Source organism: Hyperolius riggenbachi, chromosome 6 (assembly GCF_040937935.1).
Source record: "Hyperolius riggenbachi isolate aHypRig1 chromosome 6, aHypRig1.pri, whole genome shotgun sequence".
NCBI lineage: Eukaryota > Metazoa > Chordata > Amphibia > Anura > Hyperoliidae > Hyperolius > Hyperolius riggenbachi.
The window spans coordinates 326,492,206-326,513,480 of record NC_090651.1 but is presented as its reverse complement, the minus strand read 5'-3'; the positions used below and the strand labels follow the sequence as shown (position 1 = coordinate 326,513,480).

At 44.6% G+C, this 21,275-nt stretch overlaps 1 protein-coding gene across 1 annotated transcript in view; it reads right to left on the bottom strand.

The window, feature by feature from the left end:
* Positions 1–10,656, bottom strand: part of LOC137521751 (pregnancy-specific glycoprotein 22-like) — a 30,104-nt gene extending 19,448 nt beyond the window's left edge. The window contains exons 1-2 of the mRNA XM_068241431.1: positions 10,607–10,656; positions 2,028–2,099 (exon numbers count right to left, since the gene is read on the bottom strand). Of these exons, the coding sequence (XP_068097532.1) occupies positions 2,028–2,073 (46 nt within the window). The 5' untranslated portion in view covers positions 2,074–2,099; positions 10,607–10,656. The remainder of the gene's footprint in view (positions 1–2,027; positions 2,100–10,606) is intronic.
* Positions 10,657–21,275: the final 10,619 nt, after the last annotated feature.

The window sequence follows — 21,275 nt, the reverse complement described above, 5'->3', positions numbered from 1 at the left end:
CTATACCAGCCCGCATGGTTCATGGTATGAGGGGGCTCCAGGGTTAGGGGTGGCCAAGCCTTCCCCTCCACCCCCCCCCCAACCCCCCCCCCCCCCCCGGAGCCCTTGTCCAATTAATGGACAAGGGGCACTTCCCCACCTCCGGTGCCCCAGGAGTAGGTGACGACTTTAAGAAGGGGACCCCAGATGCGTGCCCCCCTCCCAGGAGAAATGAGTATAGGGTACCCATTTCCACAAAGGGTTAAATGAAATACAAACCCAAAAATAAGAAAAGTCCTCTATTAATCTTAATTAACCAGAAATACTTACCTGTACCTTTTAAAAAAATGTCCTACATCAATATCCTCAGAAAGGTCCCACACCAATATCCTCTAATCTTGCGATCTTCTGTAAGATCTTGATTGAAGATCACCACGCACTGCTGCTACATATGCCGCTCCCCCGTGCACTGCTCTCAGCTATACTAAGTATAGCTCAGAGCAAAAGCATCTTTAAAGTTCCCTCCAAGGCTTTTGTGCAATCCATTCATATTTTTGCATAACTAAATGTAAATTTTGCATAATTTTGTGCCGACTTTAGCCATTAATAGCAAAGCCCCCATACATACTATTTGTCACCAATACACAATTGCTAAGGGGAATAGGGGGAACAAGTCACTTTTTTTTTTTTTCAAAAAGACCTTGGGCTTGATTCTCAAAACGCTGCTAACTGTTAGCACGGCTGTTAGCAGGGCTTTTCGCGCGTTTTAGCTCACTCTGTGAATCTCGTAAAAGAAGCCAAAAAATGGAATCATTCTAATTCCAAACTTCCTGGAACAAGAAGAATGTGAGTTATTCTGCAATAAAATCCTTTAGTTATGCAGAAATTCCATCTGCAAACTGCTGTTATTTCAGCAACAGGACGGGACTAGGACTGACCATAAAACAAAGAGCATGCGAGGGGGTTACTAATCCTGATACATGCAAATAATTATAGGGCAGGGTAATTTGGGCACCGGAAAAAGGTCACGCTGAGAGCATCGGTAAAACTGAGATTACTTATTGGTCAGAATTGCCATATTCACAATCCAAGGAAATTCTGACATTTTTCACAGGATTCCGAACTAACTCCAAAATGAACGGATTCTAAGTTTGTATTGCCAAATCACGAAACTGTAATTTATTGGAAATATTTATTCGTACTAACCATCAGATGAATTATGTTTCGTGTGAATTTGTGAAACTACAGGTGAAAGTTGAGAGAATTAATATATCATGCAAAAGTTCATTTATGTCATGTTCATTTATGACCGAGAGACCATTTAGGCTCAGGAACCCTTTGCAGCATACCCGTGATTCAGCCGTCGGGAGATTTGGGCGCACGGTAAAGCAAATAAATGGCTCACCCTGCTCCGGCAAAAGTCCTGGCGGTGCTAATTACTATTCCCCTTCCAAGACGAAGGTCGTCAAACGACGCTTCTTCCTGCCGGTGGGTATGCAGGACGTCACACGATGCTACACATCGGGAGTGAACGAGACTTCAAGCGATTGCGGCACTTTGCGCAGGAGTTGTCAGCGATCTTAGCAATCCGAGTCGCTGTGACAGTTGTTATTGCGGTGCAACGCTAAGCCCTGTTCCCATGGTCGTGTGACTGTACCCACGCCACAACACTGTGGAAACGACCTCTCGGAGCTCAAAAAAACATTGGTCGTCTGGAAAATCGTGACGTGGGTACATAGCTTTCAGATGGTCCTTCAGATCAAAGATGGACTAGGATGAAATGGGGCCCAAGGCAAGGTAGTTGCTTTGGTTTCCCCTTATGGTTCATTTGGTAATTTGAAATAAGAGAGAGGTCAAAGAAAGTGGAAGGTGCACCCCTTGACACCCACTAGGCCCCAGGCACCTGCCTAGGTTGCTTGGTGGGTGATCCTGCTCAGCTTCAGATATGCAGTTTCCAGCAAAGAACTGACTATGTTATTCCATTATTATCAGACCCTATTACCAAGTTTCGAGTCAGATGAGTTAAAGAGTTATTTTTTGTTCCTCACCTGCCAGTACTGAGGCCTGGACTGCGGACATCCGGCTGCTTGCCATTTCTAGCTTATCTCTGAGGTGCCAACCTAAATCAAAGGGACAAACAGAGTTACACATTGCTCATAAGCCAGAGGGTACTTACAAGACAACCACCTTTATATACAAACATTTTACACATCCTAATGTTTATGTCATCATACAGGCTCTCTGTAGTGGGATCTGCACTCAATAAATAGGGATAGTGTGGAAGTGTCTCGCCCCTCTGTCACATGACTGCCACAGTAGAGATGGCAGATAAGTTCATTTGAATAGGGCTGCTCAAATCCGGATCCGGGAGACACCCGGATAGTTGCTATCCGGATATCTCCCAGTAAACCTGTGCGGGGTGGCCGGGGGGGGGGAATCAATGTTACCTGTCTGACGTCTTCTTTGTCCGTCCCTCGGCGCCTCCCACCAAGCGCTCCACGCGCGTCATGTGATTAGCGCGTCGTGTGCTTACAAACACTTCCTCCTTCAACCCGGAAGGAGGAAGTGATTGTAATCACGTGACCGCCGCTTGGAGCGCATCTTGGAAGGCGCCGAGGGACGGACCGAAGAAGACATCAGACAGGTAAGATTGATCCCCCCCCCCCCCCCCCCCGGCCACCCCGCACAGGTAACTGGGAGATATCCGGATAGAGGTATCCGGATGTCTCCCGGATCCGGATTTGAGCAGCTCTACATTTGAAAGCACTGGATGTTAAGCCCCTTTGAGGCAACTCGGTCCTTTGCCGTCTCAATGGGTGGTTTTTGTCCCCCGCAGTATGGCCTGGTAGCCTGTCTGAGTCACGCTTTGTCACACATTTGTGGCCCCGTGCATGGCTCTGTTGCGCTCCTGTAGGTGGGAGTGTCCTGCATCTGCGCAGTAGTACTGTGCAGGCGCAGGACATTCCTGACAAAAGGAGCAATTAAGCATGACTTGGCCAGGCTGCCGGGCCATGCCGAGGGGACAGGAGTCACCCTGGGAGACGGCAGGGACTGAGCGGCCACAAGGGGGCTTAAGGAAGCCCCAGGTAAGTATGGAACCTAAGCTGTGTTTCATCTCTCGTTCACTTTAACAATCATTGATCAGTAAAATTGCGTGGAGCAAGAGCTGTACAGATACACTGTTCAATTCTAGTCTTACAGCATGTATTTCCCTATGGGAGTTGAGGAGGGACCATCGAGGGGCATCCTGAGGCATGAGAAAGATATTATACTCATTTGTCACTTATCGTTTAGCAATCCAACAGGATGGCTTTCTAAATAAGTTTCCAGGACAGCTGTACTCGCTAGATTCTAGGCCGAGCGATCATCTTGGCCACGTTTTGACTACCATGTGTACAAGTCTTAAAGCGGACCCAAACCAAACATTTTTTTAATTAAAAATATTTAGTTGCACCACTCTGACACATACAAAGATAAATATACACTCCTTCAAACCTATGAGCATTTCAGTGCATGCTTTTCACCCTTCTCTTTTCATAGCTAGGGTTATACTGGGGGCAGCCATTAGCAATTCCTATATTGTCAGACACCATCTACTCCACCAGTTTGCTGGAAAAATCCCGGCAATTTGAAAGGAAGGGAGGGGTTCCTCCAATAAATGTAAAATATTTTATATTTGTCATCATGCAGCTGAAAAAAGGCTGCTATTTATTATTATAATTTAGAAAATAGATTTTATTTCTGAAATCTTGTATTTTTAATTTGGGTCCACTTTAAGCTTGGAGGACTTCAGGCCAGCACATACATTGCTAATAATCCTGTAGTCTTCTAAAAGCAGGAGTTTGCAGTGGAGAGGCATGTAGGGCAAAGGAAGATGATGTCAGAGGGAGTTGATCCCCTCCCTCTTAACACCAACCCTTGGGTGTATTTATCAAGGGACTGCACAGCCCAAGGGTGTGTGCAAGAGGGGAGGTGACATCTGCTCCTCTGACATGCCCTCCTCAAAACAACACACACACACACGCACGCACGCATACACACAGAGACATTGACTCCCTGAAACATCATTGACTCCAGGCATGTAAAGTCACCCTCTATAACTGACTCCATGCTCCTAAAGTCACTATCTACTGTATTACTGACTCCATGCTGCTAAAGTTAATCTCAACCGATACTCTATGTACAAACATACCGCACTCTGCCCTCAACACCAAGCAAACACATCACACAACACAAGTGCAAAAACTCCACTCAGCCACTGCACCCTCAGATTTAAAAACGTTTTCAAATACATAACTTTAACTCACTTAAACATCAACTTTCTCAATCAGAACCAGATCAAATATGCTGGAAATATCAATCAGTCCATCTGATCATTGATCAGCATCTCTTCCCTGCAGGCCAGCAGCATCCTGGCTTTGATTCCCAGGATGCCAGGTGTGTGCTGCACTGGCACCACATCACTCATCCACTCTCAGTAAATTAGGCCCGGTTCACACATTAGAAAAATTAGCCAAACGGATCAGGTAAGCAGATCCGGTCTCCACTTCTCCGGATGGCTCTGTGCACACTGGCAAACGGATCGTGAAACCGGATCTGATCATCGATCGATCAGATCAGTTTTCACTCCGTTTGCCGTTAAATCCAAAACTAAGGTCAGCGGTAGAGGCTTCCTCTTCTTGCGCTGTGACTACACAGCGCGTCATGTGACTAGTCACATGACGCAGAAGAAGACGGAAGCTTCTACCACCAGCCTTTAGGTATGCATTTCGGCCCTGTTCACCCTCACTCACCCACCCGCCCGGCTGCTGCACTCTCCTTCACCCTCCCGCTGCTCATGTTCGCGTTCGCGTCCCCAGTCCCCACATCCCCCCATCCCCCGTGGAATGGTCCGTTTCTTCACTAGTGTGAAGAAACGTTCGGTTCCCCATTGCCCTCAATGCAACAGCATTTTTTTCCCATTCCGTTCCGCTGGGCAGAACGGACCAGAAAATTAGGGCCTGCAGCATTTTTTCGGTCTGCGGAGAGGAACATATATAACAGATCCGTACCAACGGTCGCATGTGAATGGTCCATAGGTTAACATTGGATCCTTTCACAACCATTCAGTACAGTATACGTTCTGCTTCAGGTCCACAAAAAAACGCAGATGTGAACCGGGCCTTAGCTATGGGATCACCAGCCACACGTGAAGTCTTGCTTCCTCTTTGACTACAGTGGTGCATCATGTGACCCGGCAAAACGTAACAGGTCACATGAGGCACCACTGTTGCCATGAATACAGAACAGTGGATGGGCAGATGGAGATCCCATCAGTGGAACGCTAAGAGCAGGGGAGTGAAGTGGTGCAGCACATCTAGGGAGGGGGAGATGGGAAATAAGATGAGGGGGGGGCAATTGGGGAGGGGAGCCACCTCTTGCCACCCTCTAATTGTTTCCGCCCTAAAGTATGTGATTCACTGTGCTTTATGGAAGACCTCCCCCTGGCTGCAACCACTAGGGAGCGCTCACTAGGCAGTAGCAGTGCAGGGAGTCTTGCCCAAGGTCTCCTTACTGAATTCAGCTACAAAGCAAGCAAATATACTGCCCTCACATAAAAATGAGGCTGCTGCGATTGGAGAATAGGATTGACTGTACAGTAAAAGGATTGCTATTCCCTTATCGATTTCTGATTAGGGAGATACGGATCATTTGCCCTATCATAGCTTTGGGCAAAGCCTGGCCGTGATTTTTTTTAAAAGCTAGAATCCACTACTGTCTTCCATCCTCACTGGGCGCATAGCATAATCTTCCTCCAACCCTTGTATATTGTTTTCTACAAAATGAAGTACACATAAAATATACCATAATGTAAATTCACTGCAGAGCTGTAATTAAAGCGTAGCATAGGTCGGGGATGGAGCAAACAACAGGACATAGGACAGACCAGGCCATTGTGCGAGGAATACAGAAGTGCTTTATACAAGTGGAGCCAAGGGGCTGGGGAGAGAATAGCAAATATGTATAAGGGGAGGCCATCATTCCAGCTAAGAGTGGGATGCCTTGTAGTCTCTGAAATGCATCAAGTGCCTTTTCTTATCAGCAAACTACTCAGGCTGCAGAATCTACAGATTGCTCAACAACATGACTTAAAGAGACTCCGTAACAAAAATTGCATCCTGTTTTTTATCATCCTACAAGTTCCAAAAGCTATTCTAATGTGTTCTGGCTTACTGCAGCACTTTGTACTATCACAGTCTCTGTAATAAATCAATGTATCTTTCCCTTGTCAGACTTGTCAGCCTGTGTCTGGAAGGCTGCCAAGTTCTTCAGTGTTGTGGTTCTGCTATGCACTCCCCCCTCAGGGGGGAAAGAAACACACAAATGATCTCTTGAGATTCAAAAGGAATGCTGTATACAGCCTGCTTGTGTATGGATGTATTTTCTATGTGTGGACATACTGTACATCAACCTACTTCCTGTTTTGGTGGCCATTTTGTTTGTTTATAAACAAACTTTTTAAAACTGTTTTTAACCACTTTTAATGCGGCGGGGAGCGGCGAAATTGTGACAGAGGGTAATAGGAGATGTCCCTTAACGCACTGGTATGTTTACTTTTGTGCGATTTTAACAATACAGATTCTCTTTAAGCCAGACGTCACCTCACCTCCAGCTATCTCTAGCCTCGGTTAAGGGCCCGTGTCCACTACTATGGAATGAGCAATGTTTCCTCGCATCCGAATCACATAGGAAAATAAATGCTGCCTATTCCAGCAATAGCATGCAGGTGCGATTCTGGATGGCATGCAGCAGTTTTTCGTTTCAAGCATCTGAATGCCTGTAGGCATGCATGGTATGGCTATATAGCTATGCTTGGTATAACGGTGTCTATGGTATATAGCTATATATATATGTATATATATATATACGTGACACCGTCATGCCTCCTCCCATCTCCATAGCAACTGTATGCACTGCTCTGGCATTCCACAGTGATGCAGGGTACCAATGCTGCTGTTGCTATGGAGGGAGGCAGAGAAACAACAAGCATACACAACATCGTGGGTGGGGGTTGAGAACCATGCAATCAGGGGCTGTTCATTGTATCTGTAGTACAGGTAAGAATTAGAACATTAGTAGCAAAGAAAAGTGCCTCATATGGTTTTCCATTACAGGAAGAGTTCAAAAACGTCAGTTGTTACCTATGCAAAAGAGCTTCTCAGAGCTCTTTGATCTACTGGATCGAATACAATCCTGTTTTCTGAAGCACTCAAACAGCAAAGAAGCAGTGAGAGACAGCTTGGAATAAGGTTTTACTGCAGGTAAGTTAAAATGGTCATTATTTCTGCTTTGTTTTATAGCTTAAAAGACAGAGTGTGGTTTCTAAACTGCAAATATTTATTACTGAAAATAAAAATGAGACACTTTTCTTTGCTATTACTGTTCTATTCATTATCGGTACTAAACATACAGATCAGATGTTTCTGACTGAAGTTTGACAGCATTAGCTGCATGCTTGTTTAACCCTTTGAGGACTGGCTATCTATCCCCCTTAAAGAGACTCCGTAACAAAAATTGCATCCTGTTTTTTATCATCCTACAAGTTCCAAAAGCTATTCTAATGTGTTCTGGCTTACTGCAGCACTTTGTACTATCACAGTCTCTGTAATAAATCAACTTATCTCTCTCTTGTCAGACTTGTCAGGCCTGTGTCTGGAAGGCTGCCAAGTTCTTCAGTGTTGTGGTTCTGCTATGAACTTCCCCTTCCAGGCCCCTCTATGCACACTGCCTGTGTGTTATTTAGATTAGAGCAGCTTCTCTCTTCTCTCTTATCTTTTACAAGCTGGATAAATCATCCTCTGAGCTGGCTGGGCTTTCACATAGTGAGGAATTACAGACAAGGGCAGAGCTGTTTGCAGGAAGAAAAGAGCAGCCTGAAACTTCAGTGCATGAGAGATGCAGGGGAAAGAAACACACAAATGATCTCTTGAGATTCAAAAGGAAGGCTGTATACAGCCTGCTTGTGTATGGATGTATTTTCTATGTGTGGACATACTGTACATCAACCTACTTCCTGTTTTGGTGGCCATTTTGTTTATAAACAAACTTTTTAAAACTGTTTTTAACCACTTTTAATGCGGCAGGGAGCGGCGAAATTGTGACAGAGGGTAATAGGAGATGTCCCCTAACGCACTGGTATGTTTACTTTTGTGTGATTTTAACAATACAGATTCTCTTTAAGGACCAGACCATTTTACATGCGGGGGGGGGGGGGGGCATTTGGGGGAGTCAGGCAGCTGGATCCCTACTGTGGCTAGATAGGAATGGTGTCCCGTGTGGCCAGGTGTCCCCCGTATTTCCAGCAGCCTTTACTCACCTCCCACGCTCCAGTGATGAGCAGCTCTAGCCCCCTCCACTCTAACCGGCATCTGCTCGCACTGCCGCTAAGTTCCGGGTGGCGGCTTGATGACATCATCAAGCCGGGACCCGACACTTACATCAGAGTGAGCAGAGATGCTCGGGGTAACATCAGGAAAGCGAGTCCCTGTCCTCTTCTTCCCCTCAGACTGCCGCTGCCAACAGTGATCACTACGGCAGTGATAGTGATCACGTGATCAGGAGCCAATCACGATGGCTCCGGATCACTGAGGGGAGATGTCACCTGTCATATGACAGACCGCTTAATCTCCCCTCTCGGGCACGATCGCGTCAGGAGTGTAAACGACAAGTGGTGTAAATTCCACTCCGCATCAGGCTTAGACAGCCACAAGTGCGGCATAGGATTTACTTGCGGCGGTCTCCAAAAGGTTAAGGTGTGTGATTCAGAGACTACTGCAGCCAAAGAAATCAGCTGGGCTACCAGGCAAATGGTATTGTTTAAAAGGAAATTACCATGGCAGCTTCCATATACCTCTCGCTTCAGGTTCCCGTTAAGCAGTGGCGTAGCTGAGGACCTTTATTCCCCAGTGCAAGTTTTCCATTGGGGCTCCTCAAGTATTCTATACATAACAATTCATATGGCGCAACAAAACCTGACAAAAATATCCACAGTAGGAGAGGTGTAAGCAGGGGAGGGGAACAATATGTTAATGATTACCACTATTTAACCTCCTGCCGCCCACGTCACGCCGATGAGCGTGGCCACGGCGGCAGCCCCAGGACCGCCTAACGGCGATTGGCGTAAAGTTCTGGGGCCAGCTAATGCAGGAGATCACGCGCAGCCTGCGCGCGCATCTCCTGCTTGGGGGGGCGGAGCTCTGCCCCGCCTTCAGTCTCCGTGCGGGCGTGATCGCTGTGTATTTATATGTACAGCGCTGCGATCGGTAGCAGCGCTGTACTGGGGACAGCCGTGTGACACGGCTGCCCCCCTGGGACACTGGAGAGCGATTGGCTCGCCTCTCATAGGCAGATGCCTATGACAGCCGATCGCCATGATTGGCCGTCTGTGGGGAGGGAGGGAAAATATTTAACGAAACAGCATTTTTTATTAAAAAAACAACAATAAAAATATTTGTGTAAACAAAAATAAACATGGGGGGAGCGATCAGACCCCACGAACAGAGAGCTCTGCTGGTGGGGAGAAAATGGGGGAATCGCTTGTGTGCTGTGTTGTGCGGCCCTGCAGCTTGGCCTTAAAGCTGCAGTGGCCTATTTTACTAAAAATGGCCTGGTCACTAGGGTTTAGCACTGCGGTCCTCAAGAGGTTAAAGCATATTTAGAAGTGATCATTTACTTTGTACAGCGCCACAGAATATGTTGGCGCTTTATAAATCAATAATAATAATAATAATTACCAGCACAGCAACCCATATTGCTACACCACTACCTGGGGCTTCCTCCAGCCCTCATCAGGCTGATTGGTCTCTTGCTGTCCTCCTCCACTGCCTGGGTCCTCCGGTAGGCAGCCCAGTAACTTCGCAAGTCAGGGTGTACTGAGCATGTGTCCCCATCCCCATGTGTGTGCTCCCCATCGTGCTCCCGACGCTGATAGAGTTCTGCGCCGACTGATGACGACTTACCGGGCCACCTAGCGGGAGATCCAGGCGGCGGAGGAGGACGGCGAGGGACTGATCAGTGTGAAGGGGGCTGGAGGAAGCCCCAGGTATGTAAAAAACTTTTTTCCCCTCTCATCTCAGGTACCCTTTAAGCCTGCTGGCTATAACACAGCCAATAATCCCTGTATCAGTAAGTATTGCCATGCAGAGTTTATGATCCAGTCTACTTACAGATAGTGGTCTGCTGTAGGAGCTCCCCAGACAGCCATGTGCTAAAGTTGCAGTTCTCAGGCAAAATTACAAGCCCTGTATGTCCTTTCAGTAAAATGCTACCACATTAGCAGAACTCTGCTGGATTTGTACCCAATGAGACCAGAATGTGCTGCCAAGCAAGGCGTCAATAGTTCTCTGGCCCTTCCCAAATTCCTTTCATCACACACCAAAGCTGATCCTATATGTGAAGCAGAAACAACATCCAACAGTTGTACTAGTTTCGCTCATTACTTTACCCCTTCAGGCCCGCAATACTAGAAGGTGCCAGCAACACAATTGTATACTGGTAGCAATGTGTGGCAGAATGTCGTTATTCAACAAGCAATGCTGTGTGCTGCAGTTTGAATGGGCTCAACACATGCAAAATACATAGACATTACCTGAAGGTGGGTGCTGAAGACAGCTACACCTGTCATGTGACAGTGTTGTCATGGGAACAGGCACACAGTATTATCCTGTTTCTTATTGGTCAGCCAGGTCACATGATATCCCATTCAAGCAAGTTGGGTGGGAAAGCTAATGAAGCAGCAATGTGATTTTGGATATCGTTTGATTTTGGAGTTAAGTAGATGGTCTTTCAATTTTTCATTCAAATCATCTTCATTGGTATTCGGTATGCAAAATTTTTCATACAAATGCACATAAAAATTGTAAATGAAAGGCTGCACAAGAAAAAAGTAAAAACGTACACACTACCATGCATGTGAAAAAATAGTATGTAGAATAGATTGTAAGCTCTCAATGGCAGAGCTCACTCCCCCTTTTGTATAGTGACCAGTTTTTTCCTGGTTCAACCTGGGACGGAAGAGAAGGGGTTATCCATGACCATGGTGGGAAAATGGGCGTGTCCATGACATGGTGTGGGCGGAGCAAACTGTAATGTAACTCTGAGGCAGTGGGCCAGAGTTTCCTCCCAAAACACAGATAGGCAAAGTGACCCTAAAGGTAATTAGGCAATGTTCCCCAAACACACAAGAAAGCAGTGTTCCCACAAAGATGTGGTGAAATGGGAGATTTGCATCATGGATGTCAGTCCATGACATGACTATGTACTCTGTAAAGATGCAAGTGCTACATAAATATATAATAATGATATGGCGGGCATTAGACTTTGACTATGGCGATTAGATTGTGAGCTCTGCCAAGGACATGACTACATTCTCTGTAAAGTGCTGCGTTAGATGCCAGTGCAATATAAATACACAATAATATCGTAGGAAATTAGACTAGGACGATGGCGGAATTAGATTGTCGAAAATTGTGAAATGTGCAGAAACTGCTGATGCTACAATATTAGCATATCATTTAATAATCATGAGTCCCAAAAAAATGCCAAATGTTGCAACAATAACCCCAAAGTAGCAAATGCAGTCTCATCAAATAACTGCAGGAACTGTTACCTCTGACAAATGAAATGCAACTACCTTTACCTCTGATACATGAAACGCAGCATAGAACAATTACTCCGACTCCGCAAATGGTAAATGAGGCAAACATTACCTCATGTGGCCACACAGTCTCACACTTGGGACACCCAGTGGTCAAAAGTGGGACATAACCTGGGACACATTGCAGCCTGGGACAGGGGCCCTGAACCTGGGACGTGTCCCAGGTAAAACGGGATGTCTGGTCAGAGTACCTTTTGTGTCTTGAAATTTGCTATGCATCTTGTTACATTTGTCACCATAGTTACTAACAATTCTGTATCATGTACCAATGTCGATATTCTTTCAGGTTTGTTGCTACGGAAGGTTTAGATTATGAATGGTGCACTTCTTATGAGCCTATGGGATGTAGAGATAGGTTTGATAAGAGTCTGACAGGCCATCATTCTAAAGGTGGCCACACACGATACAATAAAATGATCCAATTTTACGTTAATTCGATAAAAACGATCGGATCTCCCGAAAAAATTGAAAGCTTTTTTTTTCATTCGACTGAAAAATGCGATTGGATTTCCCATTTTCTTCGATTTTAATCAATCCGGAATGCCAGATATTGTTCTTCAATCTTTCTAAAGATTGTATGGTGATTGTATTCTAGGCTAGCTACATGCTAAAAAAAAAAAAAAAAAAAAAAAAAAAAAAAGGGGGAAAAAAACCCTCCCGCGGCCGCGCAGCAGCGGGAATTAAACCGCCAGGGGGGTTAAAAAGAAGATTTGGATTGAAGAAATGTGGCCCTAGACAAGTTAGCATTTGTCCACTGCTGATGGTCACCTGTCTTTTTTCAGTAAGATTTGGTGAGGGCTGGTGTCCACTAGGCCCCTGGTGTCTCTCTAAAGGCTCTAGGCAACTGCCTAGAATCAGGGATGGTCGTAGCCAGCCAACTTCGCTACACTGGAACTACGGGTAGTTTTACGCAATTACGCTTCGCCAAACTACGGCTTCGAAATCAAATATTCGCTTCGTAGACTACACATTAAAATACGCAATTACGCGTAGTGAGAACGCATTAATTCCTCTCCAAATGCTTATATTGGGAACTCTTCTATGCGTACATTTCCCTTTTCCAATGCGTAAATTTGTAAGCATACAATCGTGGAAAATTAGACGCGAGTAACGCATTTGTAGTTCACTACGCAATACACATGTTAACTACGCATAGTGGGTGTAAGCTACGCGTAGCGGTGTTTCGCTGCGCGTAAATTCTCAAGCGTAGTTTTGAAACTTCACCTACGAACTACGATGCATACTACAATGCGTAAATTCGCACTGGCGTAGTTTCTGCTCATCCCTGTCTAGAATGCATTGTGGATGTTCACATGAGTAGTTCGCTTGCGATCCGCTTCCAAAAGCACTGCTTGTACCATTTTCTGAGCGCTTTGACGCAATGGCAGGTATAGGGAAATCGCTAAGTGCTTGAAAAATAGTGCTTTGTATAGCGATTTCCCGAGCGCTGCTATGAATAAATATATTGTATTTATTAATTTCCGGGTGAAAGAATTCACTTCCTGACGGACGTCAAGCAGTGAAATTTTTTTTTATAAAATGATCTACAAAAGTGCTCAGAAAGTGCAGGGAAAGGCGATTAAAAAATTGCTGAGAAAATCGCTCAGCAATTGCAATAGCGCTGACGATTTATAATGTGAACATAGCCTTAAAGAGACTCTGAAGCGAGAATAAATCTCGCTTCAGAGCTCATAGTGTGCATCTGCTAAAACGCCGCTATCTCGCGGCTAAACGGGGGTCCCTTCACCCCCAAACCCACCCCCGCAAGACTTGGTCGCAAGTTGGTCGTAAATCTTCTTCTTCCTGGAGGCAGGGCTAACGGCTGCAGCCCTGCCTCCAGTCGCGTCTATCAGACGCGCATCGCCGCCTCTCCCCCGCCCCTCTCAGTGAAGGAAGACTGAGAGGGGCGGGGGAGAGGCGGAGATACGCGTCTGACAGACGCGCGTGGGGCAGGGCTGCGGCGGTTAGCCCTGCCCCAACCAGGAAGCGCTCCCCCGCTGCACCGAGGGGATTTGGGGGAGAAGGGACACCCTGTTAAGCCGCGGGATAGCGGCGTTTTAGCAGGGGGCACACATGCCCCTGCTAACTATGAGGTCTGAAGCGAGATTTATTCTCGCTTCAGACTCTCTTTAATGTATTTGCTTCGACTCTCCAGTCTGGTAAATTATTGTTTGTTAAAGTTTGTTATTAAATGATTATTTATTGGTTATCACCCAATTAATAAAGGGTCTCAGCCATTTTATATCCAACCTGTATTTACTGTGATTATATTGAAGGGTAATGCTGGGTCTTGGTGATGTCACTGGTTTCTGGTGAAACGATAAAGGACGGTGTCCTCATAAAAAGCTTCCAGTGAATAGACGGACGGCATTCTTCATGATTGTCCCAGACGTTCCTTGGTGACAGACATACAACACACCTCAGGAATTGTGTAACCGGTATATTTGGTATATCCTGCAGCTTTTATTAGCTGTGTACTGCCCGGTGACTCAACAATTACAAGAGAAGCAAAGTGTCATTACAGCAATCATATCCCTGTATGATAAAGCACTCCCTGTATGATAAAAAGGATTATTCATTTAAATACGACAGAGAAAAGGATAAGGGTGTATTGTAAGCCAGGATGAGTCAGCAAATCAGGTAAAGGGCTGGAACTCACTAAAGCGATTTAGTTTGTGAGCGCTTAGGGAGCGATTCAAAACACTAGCGATTTCCCTAACGCTCAGCTAATGTTAATGGATGGGCCAAATTCCACTGGAGCGATTGCGATTAGCAAATTCGCTATCGCAGGACATGCAGCATTTTTAAGCGTTATCGTTTCTGCAATGTAAATTATATAAACGCTGGTGTAATCGCTCATAAATCTCTATACAGAGCGATTTGCTAGCGTTTTTAAATTACTGCACACCGTAAAAAGAATTAAAATTAATTGAAAGGACCAATCAGAAATAAAAAAAACGTTAATTGGAAATCGCTACACAATCGCTGGCAAAACACTTACACTTTTTAAAATCGCTACCAAAATCACCAAAAAACGATCATGAAATCTCTTACAAAATGCTCAGTAAAAAAGTAAGCGATTGCGATAGCGATTTGAAGTGGGTTCCAGGCCCTTAGCCCCTTTTATACTTGCATTGAAATCCTACGTTGTGTTACCTTGCTTTACCACAGGTTAAAGAAATTATGCAGGAGAACTCTGAGGTGCCTGGCTCTTCTACTGACCACTTATGCTATTGCTCCGTTGTTATTGCCTGATGAAGCTGGATCAAACCTGCGAAACATGTTGCATATTTGGAGTTCATAAATAAAATATATTGACTGTCTTTACTACAGTCGTTGTGTGTCTACTTGGGAAGAGGTAAGTCCACCACTGCCTCCTCTAATTAACAAGAATTTGGTTTTTAAGCTCATTTAGCTTCCTTTTATCCTCTTGGTGCCTCTGTTCTCCTGCATAATATCGAGTCCACCCTGGGTGGAGGGTTGAACCCCCTTTTTCTCATCTACAGAGAGCGACTTCTTATTCCTGAGTGGGGTCAGGAAAATCTCCCCACCTGCCTTTACAGTGGTTGCCTAATGGTAACCCTGGTTTGTGAGTATTAATATTTACTCTATCTAGTAACCATTTACCAGTACATATTACACTATTGGGGCTCTTGGTGTTCCTTGTTTTTACAGATTAAAGAAAACCTGTACTGAGAAAAACCTCCCCTGGGGGGTACTCACCTGGGGTGGGGGAAGCCTCCGGATCCTATTGAGGCTTCCCCCGTCCTCCTCGGTCCCACGAACAGATGTAAATATTTACCTTCCCGGCTCAAGCGCAGGCACAGTATCGGCTCTCCGCTCGGAGATAGGCGTAAATAGCAGATCGCTGTTGGGCCGCTCTACTGCGCAGGCGCAAGTAGAGCGGACCCGACGGAGATCGGCTATTTTCGCCCATCTCCGGACGGAAAGCCGCAACAGCGCCCCCGCTAGAGCGAGGAGAGGTAAATAAATTAGTGCTTGTCAGGCTTGTTGAGGGAGGATTCCGGGACACTTCGGGGGAGCCACTGCTGGATTGCCTGCAGCTACAGGGGAGGGGGAAGCCTCATTGGGACCCTGAGGCTTCCCCCTCCCGAGTCGAGTACCCCCCAGGGGAACCTTTTTTGTTACAGGTTCTCTTTAACGTAATGGCAATGCAAAGCAATGGGGCCTAGCACAGTTACCATGTCACATTGCGCCAGAAGTGCCCGATCCGTGCATGCGCAGTAGCTGCGACCCAGCTGGTTAGAGATTTTTATGAGGGGCAACAGCAGCACTATGGAGGGGACCCAGTAGACACTGAGAGGCCTCGGAGACTACAGAGGCCAGCAAGAAGCCCCAGATAAGTAAAAATTACTTTTCGATCCTGTTTAACCCTTCAAGAGATGACTGTTAATGCAGGTAACAAGAGAAACACATACAGTAATCTCTCTCACTTTTTGATGCTTCAGATACACTCAACATGGCTGTGATCATCCACCTCCAGCAAATTCTAACCATAATCAGGGTCAGATATCTGGGCAGGGAAGCGGCAGCTGCTACACCTCATGCATTGTTATCAGTCATTCATTCATGAGTCCTTTTCTTACTAATGTGCTTATTCATACCGCGGTGCCAGGAGGGGAACTCCGCAGAGCAGATGGAGGACACACAGAGAGGCTTGCTGAATAATACATGAGGAGAGTCAGTCAGAGACAAGGCAGCCATTGATGTAGTTCAGGAGCATGCCATATATATATATATATATATACACACACAGTTCTGCCTCTACCTGATCTGGTCCGGCATGGCGTCCCCTTACTTTGATCCCCTCCAGCAGCATGGATCATAATAATGAAATTATACTAGAATTCATGCATGGGGCAGAGCTGCAATGTGCAAGCAGGGCTGGAGCTACCATAGGAAAAAATGGGCAATTGCCCCAGGACCCCAGAGCCTGTAGGGGCCCCCCAAGGTGTCCCTCCCCCATCTTAACTGTTGCTCCCCAGGGACTCTGCAGAGTCTGTTAAGTTAGAAGGTGATTGGGGGAGGGTCAGCAGCCAGCTCAGGGGCCCAGGAGGGAAATTTGGCTGCAACAACGGGCCTCTAATGACGCTTTTTGGTCGGGAGGTGTCTGTTGGGGGGGCCCCAGGCTAATTTTGCCCCAGGGCCCAATTGTTACTTGAACCGGCCCTGTCTGCAAGCTGGCGCTGGCCCTGCCCCCCACAGCTGAGCCTCCAGACCCCAATCCTTCTTGCTGATTACCCACGTCGCCCCCGAGCCCCCCCCCCCCCCCCCCCAGCACACCAGCAAAAAAAAGAAATTGTGAAGGGTGGGGGAGGGGGTAAATGTGGGGGATTGGGAGAACGGATTGGAAACTGTTAATGACATTCAGATAAGAGGTAGATTGTGAATTTATGATATACATTACATAGATTGTTTGCACTGCAGGGAGTAACCCTGTAACGGAGCTGTTAGGGCATATTTTATATTCAGTTTCCAGATGTGGCTTTGGCAATGACAGATGTTTATACACATAACAATGGCCTCTAAGGTTTCAGCATTCCTATTTGCAGACTGTTAGATCAGATCTCACCAGGGGAAATCTAACAAGTATTTCATACTATTTTATTTCGGGTCATCCTGAGAACACATCACTGCATGGATTTACAAAAGCAAGTTATCATTTAACATTCCTAAAGGGACACTGACGCGAAAAAAAAACAACAACGAATGATATAATGAATTATATGTCTAGCATGGAAATGAACAATAGAACATTAGTAGCAATGAAAATAGTCTATTTCTATTTTCAGTTATATAGCTATTTTTTATTTATTTATTTATTTTTTACAGTGCATAATTCTGTCATATTTGCAATCTACAAACCACACTGTATTTTAACCACTTAAGCCCACAGGGTTGAGATTTTTTTGCATCTGAGCAACTTTCACCTCCCATTCATTTGCCAATAACTTTATCACTACTCATCACAATGAATTGATCTATATGTTGTTTTTTTGGGTGATACATTTTGCTGAGAATTAATTTATTCTAAATCCATTTTAACAGGAATATTAAGAAATAAATAGAAAAAAAATCATTTCTCAGCTTTTGGCCATTATTTAATACATGCTACCATAATTAAAACCCATGTACCTTATTTACCCATTTCTCCCGCTTATTACACCATTTAAATTATGTCCCTATCACAATGTATGGCGCCGATATTTAATTTGGAAATAAAGGTGCATTTTTTCAATTTGCGTCCATCACTATTTAAAAAAAGCCCACAATTTATTAAATCATATTGATATACTGCTTTGACATGAATATTTAAAAAGTTTAGACCCTTAAGTAACAATTTATGTCTTTTTTTATTATTGTAATTGTTTATTTTATTTTTTATTAAAACTTTTATGTGGGTATTTTTTGATGTGGGAGGTAAACAGGGGATTTTAAATGTTTAAAAATGTATTTATTAAATACAAAGTGGTTTTTGGTGTAGTTTGCTATTTGGCCACAAGATGGCCACAGTCAAAAAGTCCTGGGAGCGATCGATCTCGCTCCCAGGAAGAAGAAAGAAGACCAGGAACTTTTTTAACTCAGAAAAGCCGCAGCGTCTGAAGAGACGCTGTCGGCTTTTCTCCGGGGGAAGGGGTCCGATCAATGAAAGGGATCTATAATCCCTTTCATTGATCGCTGGGCTAGTGGCCGGCGGCGGGAGCACGCAAGGGGGGGGCCGCGGGAGCGCGCGCAACCCGTGGGAGTGGGTGCAGCCTAACTGGACGAGAGTTTTCGTACAGTTAGGCTTAAGTGTTTAAACTATAAAACAGAGCAGAGCTAATGACCCTTTGACCTCCCTGCAGTAAAATCTTATCTAAATATGTCTGACTGTTTCTTTGATGTATAAGCGCTTCAGAAATTGCACTGTAGCCGACCAAAGTTGTGTCTGAGAGCTCAGAGAAGCTCTTTTGCATAGATAACAAGTGAAGTTTCTTAACTCTTCCTGTACTGGAAACAATATGAGATGTTTCTTTGCTAATAATGTTCTATTTCTAAGCTGTACTACACATACAATTCATAATATCAGAACGCTACTAGCCATGGGAGCACGTGAAAAGCGAACACACAGACGTTAGCGTGTTCAGGCCTTCAAAGACTTTTTCCATGTGGAGTGAGGGGGGGCCAGTAGGTTTGCCCAATATGGGGCCAAAACATTTCTGATGGCGGCCCTGCCGGCAACCACCGCCAGGAGATATGCCTCATACATGGTAACATGGGTACAAGGCTTTAGCAAACAAAGTGTTAAAAGGTAGCTCAATAAATAAGGCTCTTGTCCAGAGAATTCATGAATTGTGTAATGCAGGCCAGGTTATCAGCAGGAGAGCAGCAGCCTCAGCATTCCTCAGCAATGAGCATTCTTCACCCCCTCAGTCTGTAGGCCCAGGCTGGGAACACGGATGATGAAGGGATGCTTGGAAATCTCTTCAGGAACACGACAGGCCTGATTTATTACAGGTAGTAAACACCGGGCCAATGAGTGGGAGTGAATGCTCCGCCTTCAGCTGCTTGTGTCATTAATACAGCTCTTAAGTCGGCCACACACATTACAAGTTTCTTCATTGTTTATTTGATTCAACCAATCCGATCTAATTTTTTGGTTGATTGGAATTTTTTAAAGAAATTGTTTGATTTAACACACAGGTGTGTTCAAAATTGCTGTAATTTCGGGAAAAAAGTTTGTAAACGTTGAAAAAGTTGGTTGGTTAAAAACCCCTCCTGCATGGCAACCTTTAGTCACTACAGTAATCAACTTTTGATTATTTTCATATAACTATTTTTCACTGTTACATTCATCACAATTCTCTATCAACAATATCTCATGCCATCATCACTTGCTGTAAAAGTAAACCTGAGATGGAGTAAAAGGAAGAAATTACACATACCTGGGGCTTCCTCCAGTCCTCTCCAGGCTTTTGCACCACCTGGATTTCCTGCAATTTGCCCTGAAAAGTTCACATGCGTGCGCCACTGCCAGCACAATACTACTGCACAGGCCCAATATGCTCCCAGCCACGGGAGCACGGCGAGAGAGCGCACACGGCCGCACTACGCTTGCACCGACTGGCCCTGCCCCTGACTGGAGGATTTTCTGGGGTAAGTTGCGGAGGATCCAGGCAGCACAGAAGGATGGCAAGAGACCGATCAGCCTGGAGGAGACTGGAGGAAGCCCCAGTATGTATATTTTTTTTCCATTTACACCATCTCAGGTACCCTTTAAGCATCACAATTACCACCCAACATCACATTGCTAATTACAACTGAATTTACCACACTTCATTTTCTATAAACATTCAATAATTTCGGTTTATGAATTGCATAAATAAACAAAGCACAAATACACAATTCCATATATTATTTTCACACTACACACTATATAAATATTCACACATACTATTTCATAATACCATCCTTTTTGTTGTTTGTGCACAGAACAACGTTTAGTGAATACTGTTACATACAATTTATTCAGGTTGAATTCAATTTGACAATCCATCACACACCAAACAATTCTTGGGAAACTTTGGTCTGAATTTTTCAGCATGTCTAATATCCCAAAAATTAAGAAAAACAAACGTTTTGATTTTTCAGTACAACCAATCGTTTTATTCAAACTGGGGTAAATTTGAATACAATAATTGTAACGTGTGTGGCCACCAATTTGCAGCCTGTGTACACATAGCCCAGGTACACGGGGATACGTACGATGTGCTCGGGGGATTCTTGGACATGGATTGTAACAAAAGTTATAATTGTACAGGGAGTTGGGTTTCAGTGTAAGAATATGAGCTGTGTAGTTATAAATGAAAGTTAAGGTTGTACTGTGCATTGTGACATATATGGAAGAGACTCTTGAAATCCGTTGTGAACTTGTGATGGATATAGCAAGGGATCTGGTGTAAAGGTGGCCATGTGCAATACAATAAATCAGTTGTACAGAAAAATCTATTTTCTTTTTTATTTGAATGAGAAATCTGATCAAATTTCCTGATTTGATTTTCATAAGTTGATCGAGAGTGGCTGATTTTTCTGATCATTTTTTATAAAATATTGACTAGTGTAATGGTGGCAACAGACAATACAATAAAAAAAAAGATAACATTTTACTGAAATTCCATAAAAATGATCAGTTGTACAAAAAAAAAAACTCAACCTTTTTTATTTTTCATTTGAGTGATGAAATCTGATCGAATTTCCATTCTTTTTTCAATAAAATTCAATCGGGAGAGGTGGAAATTTCTGTATCATTTTTCAGAAGATTGAATGGCGTAGGATAGATTGTCAATTTCTTGATTTATAGATATTTTTGAAGAGTTTTCAATATGGTTTTTCATAACTGGGGACAAATTTAGGATGTCTGTATTTTAACTATATGAACACCGGTCAAGTAACTGCCACTGGTCCATATCATTCCCAACACTTCTAATGTCAGATGAGCGAGCTGCTGCCCACCAGCCCACTGAATAAGGATGTGGGAGGGGGTTGTGGCTAAGCTGCCTCTCAGCTTCCCTGTCCTCTCATTGGATTGTAGAGGATGACA